This window comes from Stegostoma tigrinum, chromosome 2 (genome assembly GCF_030684315.1).
Source record: "Stegostoma tigrinum isolate sSteTig4 chromosome 2, sSteTig4.hap1, whole genome shotgun sequence".
NCBI classification, from domain to species: domain Eukaryota; kingdom Metazoa; phylum Chordata; class Chondrichthyes; order Orectolobiformes; family Stegostomatidae; genus Stegostoma; species Stegostoma tigrinum.
Window position 1 is genome coordinate 103259946 of NC_081355.1, and position 25622 is coordinate 103285567.

Sequence of the window (25622 nt, forward strand, 5' to 3'; positions counted from 1 at the left end):
TGTTGGGAACAATGAATAGACTGAAAGGAGAGGGACAGCAGGAGATGGTGGGAGGGTCCGTCATCATGGATAGACCTGGGGACAGTAAATGGAGAGATACAGTATGTGGTGGAGCCAAGAGGGGCTAGAAAGTTGGGGAACCTGACTGAGGGTTTCAAATTGTGGGCTGTAGTTTGTTTGGTGTGGAGAGCTGGGGGAAAGCACCACAAACTTTGCCACCCAGGTTGATAGTGCTGTCAAGATAGCTTACGGTGTGTTAGGTTTTATTGGTAGAGGGATTGAGTTCCGGAGCCGTGATGTCATACTGCAACTGTACAAAACGCTAGTGCAGCCTCACTTGGAATATTGCGTGCAGTTCTGGTCACCCCATTACAGGAAGGATGTGGAAGCATTGGAAAAGATGCAGAGAAGATTTACCAGAATGCTGCCTGGTCTGGAGCGAAGGCCTTATTGAAGAAAGGCTGAGGGGCTTGGGTCTGTTCTCATTGGAGAGAAGGAGGCTCAGTGGGGATTTAATAGAGACTTACAAGATGGTTAGAGGATTAGATAGGGTGGACAGTGGGAGTCTTTTTCCGAGGATGATGACTTCAGCTTGTACAAGGGGGCATAGCTACAAATTGAGGGGTGATAGATTTAAGACAGATGTCAGAGGCAGGTTCTTTACTCAGAGAGTAGTAAGGGCGTGGAACGCCCTGCCTGCCAATGTAGTTAACTCAGCCACATTAGGAGCATTTAAATAGTCATTGGATAAGCATATGGATAATGATGGGATAGTGTAGGGGGAGGGGCTTAGATTAGTTCACAGGTCGGCGCAACATCGAGGGCCGAAGGGCCTGTTCTGCACTGTATTGTTCTACGTTCTATGTTCTAACTGACTCAGACAGGCACTAAACTGTTACATCTGGCTGTTCTCATCTTCCTTCAGCTGCTGGGTTTATCTCACCCTGAGGAGCATAACCTGCAGCAAGTATATTTAATACAGATCTAAATGTGGAGGCATGCTGGCTCATTAAAGTATTTGAATGGTGTTCCCATTTCCAGTTAGTTGCCTGACTCAATCCACTCTGTTGAAACAAGAGGCAGGCAGATTGGAAGTGGGTTGGTGTTGAGTTTATTTTTTGAATATGCAACCACCCCTTTCAGTCCTCCCTCACCGATACTGCGGTGTTCAAATTCATCCAGTGTGTGGCTATGTGATAGTGGATAGTGTAGCCACCACGAACAGCTTGAAGGACAATGGTATGAAACAAGTGTTCTACTGCTCCTTTACTTAGGCAGGCAGTTATATCAGTTGTGAAAATACTTGGTGAGTATCAGTCACTGTTAGAATATTTCTTTGACGTTAACGTAATTGGACAAATGATCAGAATCAATTGTTTTAAATTCCAATAATATGACTAGAAAGCGTGACCATAACTTACCTGTCTCAGCTGTGGTGAAGTCCAGGACCTTATACTGATAGGCTATTCCTACTTTAGTTTCCACTTGTGGTCGTTTAAGAGTTGAATAGATTTTGCCTGGACTGTTTTCATTCGACTTCTCCAGCTTTGGTAGGCCACAACCCATTTTGGCAGATGCTAATTCAAAACAGAGAATGGCAGAAAGTGTCAGGATCAAAAGTACAGCAGTATTAAATGATACCTTCAGATGCCTCCGTGGTACTTAATAAATCAGAATCAAATAAATGGTTCACAAAAGGGATGAATCGTATTCATCAAAGATGTCAAATTCAGCCTGTTCAGTAGATTTTGTCCTTAGCAACACAGATGCAGACATAGAAATATTTAGCAACATTAACAATGCAAGAGGTTTTTCACATTGGGTGTTCTGTTTTAACTGTCTATACTGTTTCATTGCACTTCACTAATTAAAGGTTACAATGGCTACAATTTCCTATACTGTTTCTGATAAATGATCACATTACTTGGCACACAACTATTTACCATCTGATTGCTTTAAAATAGAATTTCTATATCTAGCACATTCTTCTTCATTTGTAAAACTGAAGGTTGATCTTTTGATGGGTGATTTGTTTCTTCTATCTCGGTATATTTTATATCATTGTTAGTCTGTAAAATTCTAATAGCTAGTGTGAATATAGAAAAACACTAGAATGTACTGGAGATTTTTACCCAAGATCTTTACAGATGCTGACATTTACATCTTCTGTTTCCATTGCCAATGGCAATTCCTACTTACAAAAAGGCTGCTAGTAAAATTATATGTGGTTGGAATGAATACTAATTATGTCGTGAAAAAACTGAAACAGGAAGAATGAATTTATGCTCATCTGAAAACCAAACACGCAGTCTGTGTTTTAATTCCTCAAGTCTGCCCTTCTGAGTCACATTATTGACAGTGGAGACTCTGATTAACCTATGAAGTGCTGAAAACAAAGTTTTATAATTTTGTACTCTTCTCAATTTTTGCTTTAGAGTTCTAAAGGAAATTATGATGAGAGAATTTGAAAACTCACTTCTCTGGTGGCAAGAAGCAGGAGATAGTTCTGAACAGTTGGCACAAACCAGGATAAAACTCAACACAATTCAAGAGTCTTTTTGCCTGAAATATCTAAGAACATAAGAAACAGGAGCAGGAGTAGATCATTGGGATGCTCTAGCTTGCACTGCTATTTGCTAAAATCCTGGCTGACACTCAAATCTCAACTCCATGTTCCTGCCCAATTCCCACATCCCTTGATTTCCTTAACATTCAAAAATCTATCCTCTCAGCCATGAACATACTCAGAAATCACATGGCACCAGGTTATAGTCCAATAGAGTTATTTGAAAACACAAGCTTTCAAAGGGGTGAGGCTCTTAGAGCTTGTGTTTTCAAATAAACCTGTTGGAATATAACCTGGTGACGTGTGATTTCTGATCCAGTCTAGCCCAGTCCAACACCGGCACCTCCTGAGAATATAGTCAGGAACTGAACACCTGCAACCTTCGGGGCAGAGAATCCCAATGATTCACAACCATTTGAGTAAAAGATTTTCCTCTAAATTCAGTTCAAAATCATTGTTTCCTTATCCTGAGATCATGGGCTTGATGACACATTGGAAGTGGGCTTCCATGCATCCCAGCACAAATATTAGCCTCCCTCTACATGACTGGCCTATTGCCTTCAATATTTTAGCCAATGATCCTTCAATTGTTATGATGTGGGACATTTGCTCCCATCCAGGTGGAAATCCAGGCCTTTCAGCATCCACAGCTCTCTAGAACCAGCAGTGCCACCAGGAGCAATGGACACTGCTGGTACTGCACTGACAGGGGAGGTATTAAGCTCATGGTATTATCACTAGACTATAAATCCAGAGACCCAGGTAACGATCTAGAGACCCGATTTAAGCCCTGCTCTAGCAGATGGCAGAATTTGAATTCAATAAAATTCGGGAATTATGAATCTAGTACTGACTGTGAAACCATTGTTGGGAAAACTTATCAGGTTCACTAATGTCTTTTAGGGAAGGAAACCATCATTCTTATGTGACTCCAACCACATAGCAATGTAACTAAGTCTTAACTGTCCTCTGGGCAATTTGGTAAGGACAACAAGTGTTGGCCTAGCCAGCAACACGCGGCTCCTGTAAATGAATTAATAAAAAATTGAGGAGGCATTCAGGAATGCACTGGAAACCTGTTTCAGATTTGGACAGCTGTGACAATGGGTTGGGATGGTGGAGGTGCATATTTGACACCACAGACACAGGAAAGAGGCAATGACCCACCCTTCATTGGCCAATGGCCTGCAAGGCCAAATCTGCCAGGCTGCACATTGGCACAGGCCATCTGTGCAGTGACACAATAAGCCATTTAAGGGCATTAATTGCCCACTTAAGGGTCTCAACCAAACTATGGAAAAGCAACTGATGCCAATCCTAATCCTTGTTATATTGGGTGGGGTGGGCACATCCTCCATGGCACAGCACCCCATTTTATGGGTCCACTTGTCTGCTTTCCCATCCACTATCAGCCCATAAAATCCAGCCTTTATCCCTTTGCTCCAGACCTTCTAACAAGGGAAATAGCTCTCAGCAAGTAGCCTTTCTAGATCTGAGTCTGACATGTTTCAATCAGATCACCTCTTTTTCTACTAAACTCCATAAGCTATAGGCCCATTCTATGTAATCTCTCCTCATAGAACAAGTCACTTATCACAGGAAACAATCTTATGACGTTTTGTTGTATCTCTAATAAACAAGAAGAAATATTTTTAAATTTATTTCTGTATTCTGAGTGGCTAAAGGAAGGCAAGTGGGATTTTTACAGCCTGTTGGTTAATTTTCCAGCCCCCTGTGGCAACTTTCACCGGGAAGAGTTTCATTGTTGAAACAGGTTGCATAAAATTGGCCTGGATTTCCTTAGGCATAAAACACTGAGGCGAGAGTTCTTGTGGAAGAGTGGCAGTGTCTGTACCTCTGAGCCAGGAGGCCTAGGTTCAAGTCCCAGCCTGCTCCAGAGGTGTGTCATAATATCTCTAAGCAAGTTGATTAAAAAAAACTAAAAGGTTGAAAAAAAACTTTATGTCAAGTGGTGCTGTGATCCTACAGTGGTTGGTATTTGATGTTGTCACCATGGAAACCACAATTTGAATCCAAGTCTCAACAGTGACTATCCACCACTTATAGGCTCTCGTGGTGGAGTTTTCAAATCCCACCTGCTCCAGAGGTGTGTTATATCATATCTCAACAGGTGGTGTAAAAATATCTGTAAGGTCGAAAGGTGATTCAAGAAGGCTGCTGAAAAGGGAAACAGCATTCGATATAATAGATAAGAGGGAACTACTTCCTCAGAGGGGAGAAGCTAGAACCAGATCTTAAAGTTAAGATTAAGTCACTCAGCAGTAAAATCAGACAGTAATTTTGCACACAAAGGGTAGAGGAAATCTGGAATTCTTTCCACTAAAAAGCTGAGTAGTTTTCATATGGATAGTCTTTTTAGGTCAGAACATCAAGAGTTATTATGAAATAAAGAAAGGGAAAACTAAGCTGAAGCACTCTGGCACAATTTGAGTGAGTGACACTAAGGGTATGAACTGTAATTGCATGCCCCTACATGACCACAGTAATTTTAGCCACAATAAAATGAACATGTCACATTTCTGTTCCACCTGGTCCCACTAAGGGATTTCTGTTACCCAGCCTCTTCCCACAGGTTTTCTAGCAGTGGGAAGGTATCCTGCCTCAGACAGAAATTTAAATTGAAGTTTGCATTCTAATTACGTATTTATTCCCTGATCAATAAATACGATTATAACTGTGTGTAGTATTGATGTCGTTATTTAAGGAAGGATATCCATGAATTGGAAACAGTTTGAAGCAGGTTTACCATACTAATACCTGGGACGAGTGGGTAATCTTATGGTGAAAGGCTGGGCTTGATCCATTACAATTTAGAACAGTAAGGAGTGGCTTGATTGAAATATAAAATCCTGAGGGTCTTAACAGGTTTGATGTGATGAAATGTTTCCTCCTGTGGGGAGTCTAGATCTAGAGATCATGGCTTAAAAATCTGTTTGCCCATTTGGAACAGAAATTTGGCATTTTTTTCTCTCAGAGGATCATGAGGTTTTGGAACGCTCTTCTTAAAAAGGTTGTGCAGCAGAGTCCTTGAATATTTTTAAGGCAAAATATCAGATGTTATCGGGAACCGGTGGGAAAGTGAATTTGAGGTTGCAATCAGATCAGTCAATATCTTGTTAAATGGCAGAGCAGATGCAAGGGGCTGAATAGGCTGCTTCAGCTCCTTCTTTGTAAGTTTGTACAAACCTTACAGCCTTGGGGGGCACAATATCTCATTTGAAATGAGGAGCAGAATCTGCAAGGTCTTTCCACAGACAAGTAACCTGGGAGAATTAAAGAGGAATTGGCAGGCGAATGAAGTTAAATCTACCTTCACATTAGTGTTTTGTGTGATTTTGTTGCCTGGTAGGTCGTGATAGAAACCTGATAATAGATTCAATGGTTCGCTATTGAATATTTATGGTGAACATAATAAAAACAATCCAGTGGTTGACTGCACTGAGTCTGTTATTTTCACTGAAAATTGTCCAATTGTTTTTCATAAACAGCAGCTTGTAATAATTGTTTTTGAATCCTTTATTTTTTCCTTAAGATTAACTTGCAAAGAATGTTATGATTATGTTCAGTGACTGATCACAGTTCTCTAATCCCATAGTAGATTGGCATTTTGGTCAATTTTTGCTGACATTTATCAGTTTACAAGACGTAAATAGGAATTCATACCACCCTCAGAAGTCAGCTTACTTACATAAGGTCAGTTTTCAATGTGTTGGTGTTTGTTTTTCTAACTTAAGAGAGGGCACTTTTTTTTATCAGATATCCAAATGGCAGTTTACATAAAAGGCATCAAAAGTATTTTTAACGTTTTAAAGGGTGGAATCCTCACTGTGAGATGCACAGAGCTCGCTGTAACTATGTTTCATCATTAGCTATATTGTTGGTGTTTTTTAGTTTTCTATTAATGATGATCAAAGCATTCTATGTCAGAGTCTGTTGAAGTCTAAGAGATTAGCCTTCAGTATAGTGCTGTCTTTAACAACAAATAAAACAGCAGCCCTTTTAAGAAATTACAACCATGCTGTACTTGCTGAATTTACTTTAGGAGGTTAGGGACAAGCCACTAAATGCACTCGAACAGTTAAGTTCAGTTGGATTTTTGTTTAACTTAAACAGCAATTGTTTGCTTATGGTGTCAAAGGAATCAAAGTAATTCCGTATGCATTAAACTTGTACAAAATTACTTATGAAAGCAGAACTACCCATACAGAATCTTTTACTATTTCAAAACTGAAACTCCCTTCATTCCATGTTTAAAAACCTGATCATTTAAATTGTACGTTCTAAGTGTATAAAGAGATCACACTTCCTTCGTTGTTCATGGGTAACAAAATGTAATATCGGAAGACAATGCTTTTCAGACCACGTTTATTTTTTCAGACATTTGTGGACTTTGTTGGTCCACAAACAGTTAAAACAGCGGGCACTTTAGCAGTTTCACACTTACAGTGTAACACATTTCCTGTGGTATGTAATCAAAGGAAGCAACAAAGGATGAAAAAGGAGGATCATATTCTGAAGTCCAGACAAAATTCTGTTTACATTGCAGCTGTACTATCGCACTTTTCATGTAAGAACCACTAACGTACAGAACACAGCTGCTTTTAAACAATAACACAGACACACCGTCAAACAGAAATAATTTTTCTTCATGAACTTACCTGAGAAAATCTGCCAAAAATTGTTGCAAAGGAATCAGCAACCCCCTTTCAAGAATTGTAAGCAATCAAAATACGACCACAATTAAAGATACTCTCATCTCAGGGAAGGAAGTTACAGATCCCCGAAGGAAACTTGGATAAGCTTTACGAGCAAGAACTAACTCAAAAATGCCGAGTGCAACAAAGCACATCAAACTGCCCCAATAAGTACACGGGAAAATTGAGCCATACGCAAAACTCGCCTGATTCTTACACAAATTTTACGATTGAAATTTTGGGGTCCAAATTTGTCCGTTGACTTCCTTTTGCTGTTCAAAACGTCATGCATCAAAAATCTTAATCTTCATTGCTGCGTGTTCAGTTTTAAAAAAACCACATCCTGTAACAGTTCAGTGTTTTTTTTTCCTCCTGCTTCACTGGTCAAATCACAACTGCTAGAAGATGTCGCGTTAAAAAAAACCCAGCTACAGTCTTGCAAAGATCTCTGAAATAAGTGACCGAGGTATGAGGCGAAAGCAGCATACCAGCAAAAAATGCATCACGCACTCCATACCAGCTGAGCTGCGTGTGTTGAAGCAGCAGTTCAGTAAGCAGATGGGGGCTGGCCAGCATGCCGACTTCACTCTTCAATGAAATTCATATTTTAAGACCCAGACCAGCCCCCTGAGGCTGAAATCCATTACTGGGATCTCTGGAGGAGACTGTTAAAGAGGCAATTTACTCTTGAGACGGTCTGTGACTAATTGAAATTTCGCTTAAATAAAACAAAAAGAAGACGCGTTTGTTTTGAAAAGACAAGCCACCAGGGATTTATCATCTGATTGATGTCAAAGCAAGGAATTTTGACCATTAGCAAGTCCTGGAAAACTGGCCGTGTAATTACAGGAGCCAGAAACCAAATATTTAGGGTAATTTTATTTTAAAGAGTTAGAACCCAGTAAACAGAGATCTCCTAAAATCAGGTACCTGAACCCCTCCTGGCCAAGAGCGGTTGCACTAAACTGATGCTGATGGGCTCTATTCAAAACTGTTGCTGGCCTCATCGAAACAGCACAGACATTCTGAGGATATAATTGACACCCCGCAGTCTGGTGCACTATTCCTGAAGGTAACGGAGAGAATTGGACCAATTGAAGGTGAAAAACAATGGCAGGGACTAATAGAAATTGGCTGCAGCTTTAATTTTAATGTAGAGCCTTCGCACTACACATTACCCACCATCTCTTACCGCAACTCCCATTCCCAATTCGTCCAGATTCAGATCATCTCAAAAAATGTTTCTGTGTTGGCAGCAGCCACCGCCTGTCCTTTCTTGGGACATTCACTCTGAGAAAAGAGACCAAGTCTTTGTCTGTCTTTAAGCCAAATATAGATAGATTCTTGATTGGTAAGAGATCAAGGGTTACGGGTGGAGGAAAAGGCAGGAGGATAGGGTTGTGAAACATACTAGCCATGATTGAATGGCAGAGCAGACTGCAAGGGCCCAATGACCTGATTCTGCTCATTACTTATTGTCTTGCTGTCTAAAAAGTGACTATAACAAGCATAATTCATACTGTAGTCAGCTAGGAATCATATTGTATCGGAGGCTCAAATCATCTTCCACTCTTTTACACAATGGGACTTTGTTCTACTCCCAATGGGCACACTAGCTGACTACAGAGCAGCATAATGAATCTGGCATCTGACTCATACCCAGCCTGGAATGAGCACAAACATGCAACATTGCCACGCAACATTGAACAAGCTTGAAAGGAGGTCAATGGCATCGTACAGTCTCAAAGTATCATTCCCAGGACCGGCATACAGGAAATGTTCAACGTCCTCACAACAGCTGCAATGGTAATTTTTTTTGTCTCAATGATACCTGGCAACAATATTTCCTACTCCTATCTCTCAGCATTTCAGATTCTCTCACTCCATCACATGCGAATAATTTAATAACTCTCATTCTCAACAACAGTCACCAAAAGCACTGTACTCTCACGGGACAGACTTTGTAGGATCAAGGACTTTCTACCTACTTCACCTGCTTGCTTTCCACTCAACATCTTTTGGCATCTCAGTGGCTGATCTAGCAGAAATCTCATGCACTTTTTCTTACATGTGAAACACACTAATTTTCACCATCTCTTTCTTTCAAGAAGATCGTGTACAGTGGGAGAAGTGTAAGACTGGTGATGCAATACCTACTTGATGATCCCCTCAAGCTGCAGTGGCAAAGCTGTGTCTCATGAATATTTGCCCATCCATCCAAGTAACCCTTTGTCCTTTTTCTCTATTAATATCAGACAAGACAATGAAACCAGAGAGGAAGACAATCATCTGGAGAATAGGCCATAATATGTTCCAATTTTTTCCCCTGCCTCATCACAGACGCTGGCTCCTTTTGTGTTAGAGATTTTGAATTAGAGAGGTCTGTACATGCTAATGGGCCCAGAATCCATCAGCATATAGAGAAACTGGTGGCAGAGACAAGCCAGAAAATTGTCATTCAGGAAATTCTTCTCCCAGTTTACCAAACAGAATAGAAATGCAAAACCCTTGACTTGAAAACAAAAACTTTTGCAAGGCATTAGAAGGTTTGCCAAACAGTTCATCTGCATAACAGATAAACACGGTTCTTCTTCCAAAGCCATCTCAAGCAACATTAGCTCTCTACAATCTACCTTGAAGAAGTTGATGAAACAATGTTTGATTTGATTTATTATTATCACATACCAAGTTGCAGTGAAACGTATTGTTTTGCATGCTAGCCAGATGAATCATACCTTACATGTATACATCAGAATAATAGGCAAAAATGCAGAATATGGTGTTGCAGCTGTAGGAAAGGTGCAGAGAAAAATCAACTCTAATATATGAGAGGTCCATTTATAAGTCTGTTAACTGTGGGGAAGAAGCTGTTCCTGAATCTGTTGGTACATGTTTTCAAACTTTTGTATCTGTTGCCCAACCGAAGATTATGTTGGCTGCTTTCTTGAGGCAGTAGGGAGTGTAGACAGAGTCAATGGAAGGAAGGCTAGTTTTTGTGATGGACTGGACCATGTTCACAATTCTCTGTAATTTCTTGCAGTCTTAGGCAGGGCAGTTGCCATACCAACCTCTTTCAGTACAATCACAACGCTGACATCTACCCGATGATGTGGAAAATTGTTCCAGTATGTCCCGTACATAAAAAGCAGGACAAATCCAACTAAACCAATAACTGCTCCAGCAGTCCACTCTCGATCATCAGTAAAGTGATGGAAGGTGTTGTCAACAGTGCTATCAGGCAGCACCTGCCCAGCAATAAACTGCTCAGTGATGCCCGGTTTGGGTTCCACCAGGGCCACTCAGCTCCTGTTCTCAATACAGCCTTGGTTCAAACATGGACAAAACAGCTGAATTCCAGTGGTAAGCTGAGAGTGGCAGCCCTTGACATTAAGGCTGTATTTAACTGAATGTGGCATCAAACAGCCCTAGCAAAACTGGAATTAATGAGTATTGGGGACAAATCCCTGCTGGTTGGATGCATGTCCAGCACATTGAAAGATGGCCATGGTTGTTGGAGGTCAGTTATCTGAGCTCCAGGACATCTCTTCAGGAGTTCCTCAGGGTAGTGTCCTCGGCCCAACCATCTTCAACTGCTTCATTAATGACCTTTCCTCAATCATAAGGTCAGAAGTGGAGATGTTAGCTGATGTTTGAGCAAACTTCAGCACTATTTGTTAATCATTGGGTACTGAAGCAGCCTGTGGTCAAATGCAACAAAAATCTGGACAATATCCGTAAGACCATAAGACTATAAGACATAGGAGTGGAAATAAGGCCATTCGGCCCATCAAGTCCACTCCGCCTTTTAAATCATGGCTGATGGGCATTTCAACTCCAGACTTGACCTCACAGGTGGCAAGTAGCATTTGTGCCCCTCAAATGCAAGGCAGTGACCATCTCCAATAACAGACAATCTAATCATTGCCCTTTGACATTCAGTGGTATTACCATCACTGAATCCCTCACTATTGTCATCCTGGAGGTTACCAGTGACCAGAAACTTAACTGGACTCCCCATATAAATATGGTGGCTACTAGATCAAGTGAAAAGCTAGGTATACAGCAGCGAGTAACTTACTCCTGACTCCCAAAGCCTGTCCATCTTCAACAAGGTACTAGTCAGGAGTGTGATGGAATACTCCCCACTTATCCGGATAAATGCAGCTCTAACTAATTCAAGAAGATTGACACCATCCAGGACAAAGCAGCCCGCTTGATTGGCACCACATCCACAAACATCCACTTTCTCCACCACCTATGCTCAGTAGCAGCAGTGTATAGCATCTACAAGGGGCAGCATGGTGGCTCAGTGGTTAGCACTGCTGCCTTATAGTGCCAGGGACCTGGGTTTGGCTCCATCCTTGGGTGACTGTCTGTGTGGAGTTTGCACATTCTCTCTGCATCAATGTGAGTTTCCTTTGGGTGCTCCAGTTTCCTCCCACAGTCCAAATATGTGCAGATTAGGTGGATTGGTCATATTAAGTTACCCATAGTTTGCAGGGATGTGTAGGTTAGGTGGATTAGCTATGGGAAAAAGCAGGGTTGTAGGGGTGGGTCTGAGTGGCATGCTCCTTGGAGGCTCCATGTGGACTTGATGGGCTGAATGGCCTGCTTTCACACTGCAGGGATTCTGTGATTCTAAAGATACACTGCAGAAAGATCCTCAGTCAGCAACTTGCAGGGACATGACCACTTCTGTCTAGAAGGACAAGGGTAGCAGACACATGGGAACAGCACCATCTGCAAGTTCCCCTCCAAGCCACTCACCATCCTGACTTGGAAATATATCGCCGTTTCTGCAGTGTTACTTGGTAAAAATCCTGGTGTTCCCTCCCTAAGGACATTATTTATTTGATTTCATTTATTGTCCCATGTATTTAGTACAAATACAGTGAAAAGTGTTGTTTAGTGTCGCCACTCTCACAACTTTGAACACAGAAAATAAACCAAAATGCATAATGTAAAGCCAGAAAAATAAAACTATAAGACTCATCTCACACTCTTATCTCAATCAAGTTAGGTGGTCTACAGAACAGTTCCCACCACTAGCTCTGCCATGGGCCTGGATCCAGGGTCCTCCAATCTGATTCCTCAATTTCCTGCTGCTACACCGATGACACTGCTACACCCACTCTTCACCGCGCTGGCGCCGCTGGAACAAAGAGTCGCCATTCTCTGGCGCCATCAGACATCCACCAATGCCACTGCCATTAGTTTACGCTGGACCGACCTCGCTGATGTAGCTGTTGCCGCTGCCGCAGGGGGTCCTGCTCTGAGACCAAACACACCGCCATCATTGACTCCATCATTAGGCGCCAGGTCTAGCCTAGGACCTGCTTCTGACTTTCCAGGAGGCCTTGGGCTGGGTGGAGCCATGTCCGCTCTGTCCTGGTTTTGCCGCTGCTGCTGCCACCAGATGTCTCCTCCTTCAGCAATTACTCAGCCTGACCGCTTCCCAGACCCATGCTGCCATATTGGCCCGCTATTCCGTGCAGGGCCCACTCTCGCCAATACCATCGCCAACCAAGGCAAAAAGGTAAGAGAAAAGACTACAAAGAAAGAAAAGAAAAAAAAAGCGAAAGTAAAAAGAAAAATGAACAGAAAAGCAGGCAGAAATGGATAAGCCCCCGGCTCAATAGCCTGAACGCTGCCACTCCACCGCCGCCATCTTGAAGAATGCAGATCATCTTGTGGACCAACCCACAGCAGGTGGACTGCAGTGATTCAACAAGACAGCTCACCATCACCTTCTCAAGGGTGAGTACAGATAGGATATAAAGGCTGGCCCATGCAGCAATACCCATGACCCCGAGTGAATAAAAAATAACATTTTCCTGTTTTGGTTGATAACTTAATTCCATAATTCCTCTTTGCCTACCTAATTTTTCTTTTCTCTCATCATCTTCCTCTATTATTTTTGTATTTGTATCCTGCACTACTCTGCTGCCCAGATACTAAATGTCTGGCTCTTTCCTATCCCTCAATTATTCCCTTATGTCATTTATCATCTATGCTGCCTCAATGGTAATTAGTGGATTAGGTTTTTCCTTCACTGTACTGAACACCATTTTAAATACTTTCTATCATTGTACTTTACTGTTTGACAATATTATTGCCCTTTTTATTTTCAAACCTAAGTTCCAATTTCAGCCCCCAGAGATCAGCTCCTCTCCAATCTATTTACTTACTTTTCATCAAAGCTATGTCCTTTACTATCATCATCATAAATAATATCATATTATGGTCACGAATGCCGGGACGTTCCGCCAGTTTTACTACTTTTATATGTTTAGAATGATTACTATTACAAAATCCATTAGGAAATTTTTCATTGTTGGACTTTGAATGGATTATGTTGGAGACGTTACACATTATAACTCCATTCCTTGTCTTCTTCATGTTTGTCTTTTGTCAAATTGAAATCAGGGAAATTGAAATCTTCCATGACTTTTTTTTTCTGAATTATTCCATTCTCTACTTTGTCTGCATTTTTTTCCTCCACCTCCCCTCCACTATTAACGAAGTAGAGACAACACCCATCAGCGTGATTGATCCTTCATTATCTTTAATTATTATTGATATGGATCCTGCTATTGCCTTGTGAAGCTAGTTGAAGTGTTTGTCTCCACAGTGTTTCAGAGTTTCAGTAGGTATTCCATTGGGCCCGAAAGCACATGTTGTTATTCAGTTGTCAAATGGCTTTTTGAACCTTCCTCCAGGCCAAGGGGGCAAGACTAGGGTAGATGGATATTGAAGAATGGAGTTGAGGATTTCCAAGTTGAACACAGTTTTGGTTGAGGAGTTAATATTGTCTCCAGACAGCACTGACTCTCTTCTTGTCCTTGATGAGCTCCCCTCCAGGTTTGGATCTCAGTGGAGTGGATCATTCAGTGATTGGACCATCTTGAGATTGCTGATGAAGGCCTGCATGTTGTTAGCGTCTGCAGATTGTTGGATCTTCCATGCTCTTTTAATCATTGCCTTGTAATTTATGTCATGGGTTCCATGCTGAACCATGACCTTCACCTGCCTATGGCAATGTTGATTTTCCCTCCAGCCATTGTGAAGTTAACAGTCAATGAAAGATTCACACTTAAGCCTGATTGGAGTCTGTAGCTTTTGTGCTTTGTTTTTGTTGAACTGGTCACAATATTTCCGGGTAAAGAGCCCAAGGATCTTTTCTGATAGACTTTAGGTTTTGACCAGACTGTGGGGTACCCTGTAGCTCCTCATAGTGAGGGTTTGGCAGTGAGGTTTTTAACAGACAAATATAAGTAACAGAAGCAGGGTTAGATTGTATAACCTGACAAACTGGCTCTTCATACAACACAAACATAGCTGATCTTGGACTTCAATTCCGCTTACCCACCCATTCTCCATCTTCATGGGACCCCTGAAAGATGAAATTCTGTCTATCCCAACACTAAATATATACAGTGAAGGAGACTCAACGATCCTGTAGGGCAGAGAACACCTTTAATTCTTTAAGTGACCTAATTTCTCCTCATCTCAGGGCTAAATGATTGGGCCTTCAACCTGAGATTTGTCTCCGGTTTTTTTTAGATTCCCTGACCAGAGTAAACAAACTCTAAAAATGTACTCCATCAGGCCCTTTCAGAATCTTAAAAATTTCAATAACTCAACAGTTGGATCTTTGAGACCTTCCACGTTTCTTTTTGCAGCATTATTTTTGTTGTCTCCACTGCCAAGGGGCCAGGCTGATGGAGGTGATGGATCAGATAAGGTAACAAATTTGTCCAGCAGTCATCAATACAGGTCATGGCTCATAGCTCAAGGAAGAAGAAGACATACTAATGTATGTCAGGGACGCTCTGTGAATGACTGTTCAAGAAAGGTTACAAGTCAAACTATGGTACGTAAAGAGGAAACTCCCTGTTGTCTGAGCAGGGAAAATTATTGAAGAATCCTCCTCAACTGACTCTTCCCAGTGGCCAGGGAATTCCTTCCAGAGCTGCAATGTAGATTTCACCAATCATGAGGCACAGAGATGGTTTTCACTGACCAACAAATTTAAGAAAAAAAGCAAGGTCCAACACTAACTGTTTCTAGTGTTTCTCAACCTCACAAAAACCTTTCATTCTTTCGACTGTGAAGGCGTATGTGGTATCCTCCTCAAATTTGGTTGCCCTCAGATATTTGTCACTATCCTCTGCCCACTCTATGTTGAAATGCAAGCCTTGATCCTCACCATCAGAACTACCACAAAGCCTATCATTAAGACTTGGGTCAAACAAGTCTACATTGATGCAAAAACCGTTATTTTTATTCTTCTTACTGCAAACCTGCAGCAAATTACCTACTAGCACCGAGATAATCTACAAAAACTGTTCAACCCACTTTATCTTCAAACCAAAACCACTCCAACCTCAATCTTGGAACTTCAGTATGCAGATCTTGTAATACTGTGTTTATATTAGCAGCATGCATTTCCTGTAATGCAAGAACATCAATATTATTTGTTCTCAGTATATCTTTGGTGGATAGTCATATTTGGCCTTCATGACATCTTCAATATCCAGTTGATGTGTCCATGTTTCAGGGATTTTTAGGATCACCTCAATTTTTAGTTTGGCTCCCACTAATATAGGAGGTGTTTAGTTACCATTTTAGTTACATTCATTCCAGATTCAAGAGTTCAAGAAACCATTTGACAGGCTAGGTCATGAGGAGGCAGTCATCATCAACTCCAAGCACTCTGTACAAATGGCAGCTCAAATCCTTGCCTGGATGTGACTGCGGAAAACCTGACTGAACCATGAAGCCCACAATAACATCCTGCTCCATACTGAAGTTTGAGGGTGGAATCCTGGACCTGTGCTTGCTCTTTAGCAGGGCCCTGGACTGACTATACCCTGATGCTTTAAACTCTGATGACAGTCTTAGCTCGTAAAGCCATACAAGAGAAATATGCAGATGATGCTTGTGCATTTGCGTGCTCACTTAGAATCTGAGCGCCTGGTCACTGTTGACTCATTCTGTGAGAAAATAGACTTTTCACTAAACATATGGAAAATTAAGGTCCTCTTCGAACCAGCCTCCGCAGCAAAATACTCCCATCATCGCTCAAGACCAACTGTGGGATTGGGAAAATGTGGATTATTTTCTGTATCTTGGGAGCTATCTCTATATAAAACGAGACATGGTTGAAGAAATTTATCTTCCCCTCCAATGTGTCAGCTCACCCTTCAGCTGACTTAGGAAAGGAATTTTGAGGACCAGGATCTCAAATCCAAGACTAAGGTTAGAGCTTAGTTTGTAGCAGTGATCCTGTCAGCTTTGGAAATGTTGATGCACTATGGCAGACATCTCAAAATATTGCAGAATTACTATCATCGCGAACAGCTCCAGACAGTGCCACCATGCTTTCCAAGATTCTCCAAGTCTAGTGGCTAGAAATATGATGTAATTAACACCTTCCTTTCCAAAGCCAACATGCCCATCATCAAGACACTAGTCACTGAAAACCAGATCCAATGGGTGGACCTGACATCAGACTCTACAACAACTGCAGTCTTCAAAATCTCATAATTGAGAGACACTACAGGAGGATGGTGGAATCACTTTGGATATCTCCTCAAAACATCTCTGAAGAAGTCAAACATCTTCATTGACTCATGTGAGTCCGTAGTTCGAAACCAATCAAAATAAAGGTGGCTCATCTGGGAAGGTACCGAGCATATCAGGAAGAGGAACATACAGAGACCAGACTGAGGTCTCAAGACAAGCATACAAATTTGTGGCACGAGTTCTGATGAACAGACTGTTCTGAGGAATAGTCAGTGGACCCTAGATGTTTGCACTGATTTCTCTTCACAGATGGTTCCAGACCTGCTTGAGTTTTTCCAGCAATTTCTGTGTTAATATTGCCCATATCTCAGAACTGAGAGGCCTGGGTTCAAGTCCCATCTGCTCCAGAGGTGTGTAATAACATCTTTGAACAGGTTGATTTTGAAAAAAATGGTATAAACTTTCAATTAACCCAGCTGCCCAACCCCCCTAGCATCACCTGCCCTGCGTGTGTTAGACTGTGTCGATCTTACACTCGATTTATCAGCCTTCTCAGAACTCATCAAACTGAACAGGAAGCAAATTATTCTTGATCCCTAGAGATTGCTGTAGAAGAATAATTTTAGTCCTGCTGATAGCTCTGTCCCTTTTTCTATCCCCACTATGCGATCATGAATAGGTACATTTGTTCAACTTCCTCATTTTCCCAATCATTTCTAAATATGTTATTCCCTGAAAAGTCTAATTCCAAGTCTTGATTTTTTTTGTACTCTTGACTCAGCGATCACTACCATGTCTAATTCCTCCCAGGCACGACTAGTATACTTGTTTTATTATGGACATTACACATTGCTGTCCAGACATTTTATCCATTTGTAATAGGATTTCCTGTCACATTACAGTCAAACATCTTTTCAGACACCATTCTACAACTATACTTTGCCATCAGTGTCCTACCTTTCTTTATTCTTTCCCATGCATTCCTGACTGTTGGGTTTAACCTTAAGCTGTTGAGATTTCTAAACCCATTTTCCTTCTCTTTCCAGTTTAAATCCCTTTTCCACTAACTTATTTTCCCCTGCATCTTGGGCAAACGCCCCACCCTGGTTCAGGTGAAGCCCATCCCTTTAGTACAGCACCTCCCTTCCAGACATGCTGCCTGTGTTACATTAAAATTGATTTTTTTTTTCCATTATCATAACAACCCCACACCAAAAACTATTAATGGTAGTTTTCACAACAGAAGATACGAAGAGCATTCCAAAATTACAAAATAATCAAGGGCCAAGAGGAAAGAAATACAAGTATTACCACTGGAGAAAAAAAGTGATAGCAAAACACATAGGACTAAGGAACATTAGGTCCTAATGATTTGCATTGGGGTATTAAAGGATGTAGCTGCAGAGGCAAAGGATGCACTGGTGATATTCTTCCAAGAACCTTTAGATTCTGGAAAGTCCCTGTGGACTAGAAAACTCCCAATATACCACCTTTATTTATAAAAGGCAGGAGTCAAGAAAGGTAACTACAGATCAGTTAGCTTAATGGCTGATATTGAGAAAATATGATAAAGGATGTCAGAGAAGAACATTTAGAAATACATATGTATAAAATCCAGCAGAGTCACCATGGCTTCACAAAGAGAAATTACACCTGTCAAATTTAATAAAATTTTTTGAGGAGGTAACAAGCAGGATACATAATGGTGAAGCAGTGAATGGAATATATTTGGGTATTCAGAAAGTGTTTGATAAGGTACCATAGATTAGGTGAGGGTCGGCCAACTATTAGAAGACAGAGAGTTAGGATAAAGGGCGGATTTCCGAGATGGCAGCCAATAATCAGTGTGCCTTGGTGATCAGTACTAAAGCCACAATTACTTTCATAATATATGTTAATGACTTAAATGAGGAAAGTGAATTAACTATAAATAAGTTTGTAGATGACACAAAAATAGATAGGAAGATAAGTGTTGAGGATGACACAAAGAGTCTGCAGAGGAACATAGACACGTTAAATAGCTTGGCAAATGAGATATAATTTAGGAAAATGTGAGGCTATACACTTTGGCAGGTAGAATAGAAGAGCTGAATATTATTTAAAAGGTGTGCAAAAGAATTTAGGGGTCCTCATGCATAAATCACAAAAATCTAGCATCTGAGTTCAATGAGTAATGGGAAAGGCAAATGGAATTAGAATCTCTACAGTGTGGAAACAGGCCCTTTGGCCCAACAAGACCACACCACCCCTTGGAGCATCCCACCCAGATCCATCCCCCTGTAGCCCACAGACCCCTGAACACAACGGGCAATTTAGCATGCCCAATCCACCTGCACATCTTTAGACTGTGGGAGGAAACTGGACCACCTAGAGGAGACCCATGCTAACATGGAGAGAATGTGCAAACTCTGCACAGACAGTTACCTGAGGCTGGAATCGAACCTGGGTCCCTGGCGCTGTGAGGCTGCAGTTCTAACCACAGAGCCACCTTGCTGCTCCTAATGTTGGCATTTATTTCAAAGGGAATAGAGTATAAAAGTAGGGAAGTTTTTCTCACACTTTACAAAACACTAGTCAGATCACAGTTGGAATACTGTGAACTATTTTGGTCCTCTTATCTAAAGAAAGATATACTGGCATTAGAGGCAGTCCAGAACAGGTTCACTAGGCTGATGCTAGGAATGGCAGAACAGTCCTATATAGAGAGGTTGAGTAGATTGGGTTTGTACTCATTGGAATTTTGTGCAGTGAGAGCCGATCTTACTGAATAAATGTGATTCTGAGGGGGCTTGGCAGGATGGAGGCTGAGAGATGCTTTTTTCTCCTTGTTGGGGAGCCTTGAACCAGACAGCATTATCTCAGAATAAGAATTGCACATTTAAGAGAGAAATGAGGAAGAATTTCTTCTCTGATAAGGTAGTGACTCTGTGGAATTCTTTATTGCAGAGGGCTGTTGAGGCATTATCAGTAAGCTAATCAAGGGTTATAGGTTAAAGATAGGAAAGTAGAGTTGGGATTATCAGATCAGCCATGCTCTCATCAAATGGCAGAGTAGACATGATGGGCTGAACAGCCTACTTTTACTCCAACAACTTCTGGTCTTATGTTAAACAATGTGGTAAAAAACAATCACATCAGATTAAAAAGATTTAACTTTAGTTTTAACCAAATGGTGGTAATCTCATTCTATTTCTAATCCAGATAGAGGCAAAACTATTAGCAGTACTATGGGAATTGAACTAGCTGCACTTATAGGTCCGTTACTGTTTGCACGTTACTAGAAATTGCTCAAGTATATGTGTTACTGGTACATGATTTTGATTTATGAAGCAAGCAGAGTAGGAAAGATGATATAGTTTCCCAGAATATGAATCAGTACGACTACCAGTTATACATAACACTAGACTAAGTCACATTATGTTAGCATAAATAATTTAGTGCGTTCTTTATGACAACTATTCCTGAAGAGAGAAGGAGGAAGAAAGGATTCAAATTCCTTTTTGTGTTCACCGAACACTATCTTCACAATATTTTTATTGAAGATTTTTTTTTAAGGTGTGGAGAAGAGGAACCAAGAGCAACTCTCATTATGTTGATACCAAGTTCCAGAAAATAAAAATAGATTTTGAAGTAAATATATCACAAGATCATGAGAAGGTTATTTACTCCATATTTAAGCATTCATCCAAAATAATCCAAATAAATATAGTTTGCATCGGAATATTCTCATGCAAATACTTCATAGATTCACAACAGATTTCAATGTCGAACATTTTGATAGAAACACTAAGTTTTTTTCTAAGATGAATGGATAGTATTCACTTGCCTTCTAAATTACTCAAAAGCATTTACCTGAAGTAAATCCCTTTTTGTGTGATCACGACTATATGGTCCGTAATTTGACTTTCACTTGTTCAAAGCTATGTTCACCTTTTCTCACTTAGATGGCTTACCTCACAACTGTTCTGAATACACCACTTTTGCACTGTTTAGTTATTTAGATATTCTGACTGGCAAAGGCCAATGTGAATATTTGTTCTGTATTCACGCTACTATCCTGAATATAGTTGGAGAACTATAGGTGTTGGATCATAACATTTGCTAGTCTTAATTCCTTTTATAGTAACACATCAAGTCTCGGATATCCTTAACATCATTCTGAAAGAAAATTTTGAGCATGCAAAAACAATGAAGAACCAATAAAACAAGTCACCGATCACCTTAGGCTCATTTCTGTCTTAGAGGAAAGATTTATCTTCCTTCAATTACTCATTTTTCTTCAACCATAAATGTTTATTATGATTTATCCAAGAGTTTTGGATGAATTATATTTATAGCTGAACTAGATGTATCTTAAAAGATAAAGAAGATAGATGTAATAAAACAAATGGCTCTATTTTTCCAGTGGGAAAAACATTAAAGAGGAAATATGTGCTCTTTATCTTGCACTCAGATGTCCATTTGGAGACATAAACTGCTCCCATGTACCATCATTTTAACTGACATCTAACCCTGCAATATAATGCTAAAACCTATTTTTGAGCTGAACTCTATATCATGGGGGTAAAATTGGTGTGGGTACAGGCTGTTTTTGGTGCTACAGAACCGAGTTAGTTAGTGTCCAAAGAGTGAGCAGACATTTTTGACAAGTGCAGAAATGCTTGATTAGAATTGACAAAATCATTCTTGCTGTAAACATCTTATAGTATTGGATGCCCAGATATTAAACAGAATATAACAGCAGGAGAAGACTTTTTGATGTAATTCAATTGATTATTGTCACATATATCAAGATACCGCAAAAAGTATTGTTTTGCATGATATCCAGGCAAATCATACGTTACATAAGTACTTCAGTGTAATAGAACAGAATGCAAAATATAGTGTGAGAACTACAGAGAAGTTCCAGAGAAGCTCTAATATATAAGCAGTTCACTCATAAGCCTGCTAACAGTCAGGAAGAAGCTGTTCTTGAATCTTGTTATGCATTTTCAAACTTCTGTATCTTCTGCCCCTTGGAAGAGGGTGGAAGAGGGGACACAATGGCCTAGTGGTATTATCTGTACTGTTAATCCAGAGACCCAGGTAATGCTTCGGGGCTATGAGTTCAAATCCCACCACAGCAGCTGGTAGAATTTGGATTCAGGAAAGAATCTGGAATTAAGAGTCTAATGATGACCATTGCCAGATGTGGGGGCAGGGGAAGAAAGAGGTCCAGTTCAATAATGTCCTTTAGGGAAGGAAACTGTCATTCTTAACCAGTCTGGCCTACATGTGACTCCAGACCCACAGCAATGTGGTTGACTCTTAACTGCTCTCTGAGCAATTAGGGATGAGCAATAAATGCTGGCCTAGCCAGCGATGCCCGTCATCCAATGGGAATTTTAAAAAAAAAGTATAACTGAGGTAAGAAGAATCTTTGATTATATTGGCTGCCTTCCTGGGGCAGCGGGGTGACAATAGTAGATTCATTGCCTCCAACCCATTTTGGTATTAGACAATGTTATTAATGCAATGTGGGGAAGAATGCCCACATGAAGCCTTCTGTTAAGATATAGTATAGTATACATAGTATACACCTAAAATAGATACATCTAAGACACATAGTTATGTCTTGAGAGTCGTCAGGCTCAGTTTAAGAGTAAGTTCACATTACTGTTAGCATTAGGATAATTGCACTAGGACTCAGCACTAGGATAATTGGTGTTACACATTGAACACACTGGTTAGCTCCTCCCAGGAACAGTCCTTTATTTCTTGATGGGCAGAGATTATCTCATGATGTCAGTTAATCTTATCAGGTATTGTCAGCCTCATACAACAGATCTCACCTTACCCCATCAGTAGCATGCAGCAGGGAGAAGATGATGTAAATCAATGTGGAAAACTGCTTTCAAACCACCACTGGCATATTGAAACCTCCCAAACTAGTTGGTACCCTTCCTTAACCTTGCACTGCTGAATATTAAACATTAATAGCTCCACTGCTGTTTAAAATGATCTTTATGGACTCATGCAATACTGGATTATTTCTGTAATTATTGGTGCAATCCTGCACATTTTTGGAGGTTTCATATCTGTACCAATAGTTGGAGTACACTATAGAAGAAGGTTGTCATTGTTGGAGGTCAGCTATCTTTGCAAGTCATCTCTGCAGGAGTTCCTCAGGGTGGTGAACTAGGTTCAACTATCTTCAGCTGTGTCATCAATGACCTTCCCTCCATCCTAAGGTCGTAAGTGTAATGTTCACCGATGATTGTGAAAAGGTCAGCACCATTAAAATATTCTCCCCTTGCCTGGAGGAATGCAGCTCCAACAAAAGAGGCTTGATATCACCTAGGAAAAAGAAACCCTTTTGATTAGCACCACATCAACAAAAATAAAGCGCTCCATCCTCAACAATCAATAGCTACATTACTATCCAGAAGAAGCACTGCAGAAATTCACCAAGGCCCCTTAGACAGCATTTTCCAAAGCCATGACTACTTCCATCTAAAAGGATAAGGGCAGCAGATACATGGGAACATCACAACCTGCAGGTTCCCTTCCTAGCTACTCACCATCCTGGCTTGGAAATATACTGTTAGTCTATCATGGTTGTTGAGACAAAATCCTTGAACTCCTTCCCTAATGTCATTTTTACTGCTTCTGAACCACATAGACTGCATCAGCGCAAGAAAGCAGTTCACTGCTGTCTTCTCCAGGGCAATAAATGATGAGCAATAATTGCTGTTCCAGCCAGCAAAGCCCAAGACCACTGATTTTTTTTTAAAAAAATGCTTTTTCTAGTTTATGGAAGAACCAGAAATCATATTGTTTGCCTTCTGTAATGTGCTTTAATCATTCGAGAATCTACATTTCTTCTTGAATTTTAGTGGACTAAGGCAGTTTTATTTGCTGAGACATTGAGCAGGAACATATGTGGATTACTTTACCCTGCGAAGTAGGGCATGGTCTCTAAGGCATGTCACTTATAATTCAGTGGTCTGAGACAAGAACTGAAAAGTAGAGCTTTATTTTTATCGAGAACAGTCGTTTAGATTTCCGTAACAGAACTCAAAAAAAAAATCATGTGTTCTGTGGTTTCAGGTTCCAGACCACAGATTCTTTAAAACTCAGCTATGTTTTCAGTGCCACTTTAATAAATTGAGAAACCTCAACCCAAGGTACAACATGGATGCATAGACACAAGGGACAGAAAAATCACCAAAGCTTGCAGTATGATGAAATTAAGTGTAACATCCTCTCACCATCAATTCAATGCTGAAAGTACTGCACAGTTCACATATGAGAAGCTTTTAAAATGGCTAGAACTTGACTTCATGAAAATGGAAAAAAAAATTAGAGATTTTAATAGTAAAGCTCAAAGAATCTTTCTCATTTTTGTGGCAGTAAACATTTTCTGTCAAGGGAGATTGAGTAGTATGATTAACTTTTCAATCAATTTAATGCCATATGGAAAATTAGAGTGTGGGTGGGAAGGTGACATACTCACAGATATCACGTGTTTAAGGTAGTGAGAGACAATAGCAATAATTGGAGACAACCATTTAATACAAAGGAAATGCAAAGTTTTATAAACTGGAAGACAGGCGCAAAACAACCCCATGTTCATCTCTTCATGTTTAATTCACTGGTGCAATTCCCCTGGCTTTTTCCTGTAGCCCTGAACATTTCTCTTTTTTTCAGAAATTGATCTAATTCCCTTTTGACCTCCTTAATTAAACCCGCCTCCGCCACATCTAGGCAGTGCATATCTTTTCCTCACCACTCCTTGCTTAAAAATGTTTTCCTCATGTAAGATAATGTTTCTGAAAGAGTAAAGGTTGTGTTAAGCTGCATCCAGTCTGAAGTTGTCACACAGTTCTGGGTGAACAGCAAACGTTCTCGCACAATGAGCCACTGGAGAGACATCATCCTTTTAAAAATTCATTTGCACGATGGGGGTGCCACAGCTGGGCCATTACTTGTTGACCGAACCCAGGTGCCTTTAAGAAGGTGGTGGTCAGTTTACATCATGAACTGCTGCAGGCCATTTGGTGTTGGCACTTCCACAAAGCTTTTAGGGAGTGAGTTCAGGATTTTGACACATGGACAGTTAAAGGACAGTGGTACATTTCCTAATCAGGATGGTGAGTGATTTGGAGGGGCAATTGCAGGTGGTGGTGTTCTCATATCCTTCCTGGCCTTGTCCTTCCTGGTTGTAGTGATCATTGGTTTGCAAAGTGCTGTTGAAGAAGCCTTGGCAGGTTTCTCCTTTGCATCTTATGAATGGTCCACACTGTTGCTATTGAACATTGGTTGTGGAGGTAGTGAACGTTGACAGCATTTAATGGGGTGCATCGTCCTGCACAGTGTTGACCTTCTGAAGTGTTACTGGAGCTGATCTTATTCAAGAAGTGAAGAATATTGCAAGGGTCCACATATTTTGCCTTTTTGTACTCTAAACTGTAATGGAAGTCAGGGAGCTCAATTGCTGTACTACCAGGAGAGTGTTACAACTTGGCAAAAATCAAGTGGTAAATGTTTTTAGCTGTGTAAGATAATGTAGCCTTTCAAATCAGTGAGGGAGATACTTTGAGACTGAGCAGCATAGGAGTTTGTGAGTAAAGGAAAGCCTGACCACAGTGCTCAGACTGGTTGAACTGCAATTTGTTATACATCTCTCGGTGCAGAGCAACACAACACCTCCAAAGCTAGCATAGGTTAGTAATCCTTTATATTCTCTGCCATTTGTTAAAGTTAAATATTGTGCAATAAGCAGAGTTAATTTCTGTTAATGATAAAAACTGGTGAGAATTGCTTTTGGCCGG

General features: G+C 40.6%; 1 protein-coding gene across 5 annotated transcripts in view; it reads right to left on the reverse strand.

Annotated features, from left to right (window-relative positions):
* The window catches only part of LOC125465396 (raftlin-like), a 119657-nt gene extending 111819 nt beyond the window's left edge, over positions 1 to 7838 (reverse strand). The window contains exons 1-2 of one of the 5 annotated variants that reach the window (XM_048558863.2): positions 7499 to 7838; positions 1422 to 1577 (exon numbers count right to left, since the gene is read on the reverse strand). In XM_048558863.2, coding sequence (XP_048414820.1) covers positions 1422 to 1566 — 145 coding nt within the window. In that variant the 5' untranslated portion in view covers positions 1567 to 1577; positions 7499 to 7838. Of the gene's footprint in view, positions 1 to 1421; positions 1578 to 2132; positions 2247 to 7245 lie in introns of those variants that run through there. The other 4 variants (XM_059641858.1, XM_048558854.2, XM_048558834.2 and 1 more) reach the window with 4 other exon arrangements.
* Between the last annotated feature and the right edge of the window lie 17784 nt (positions 7839 to 25622).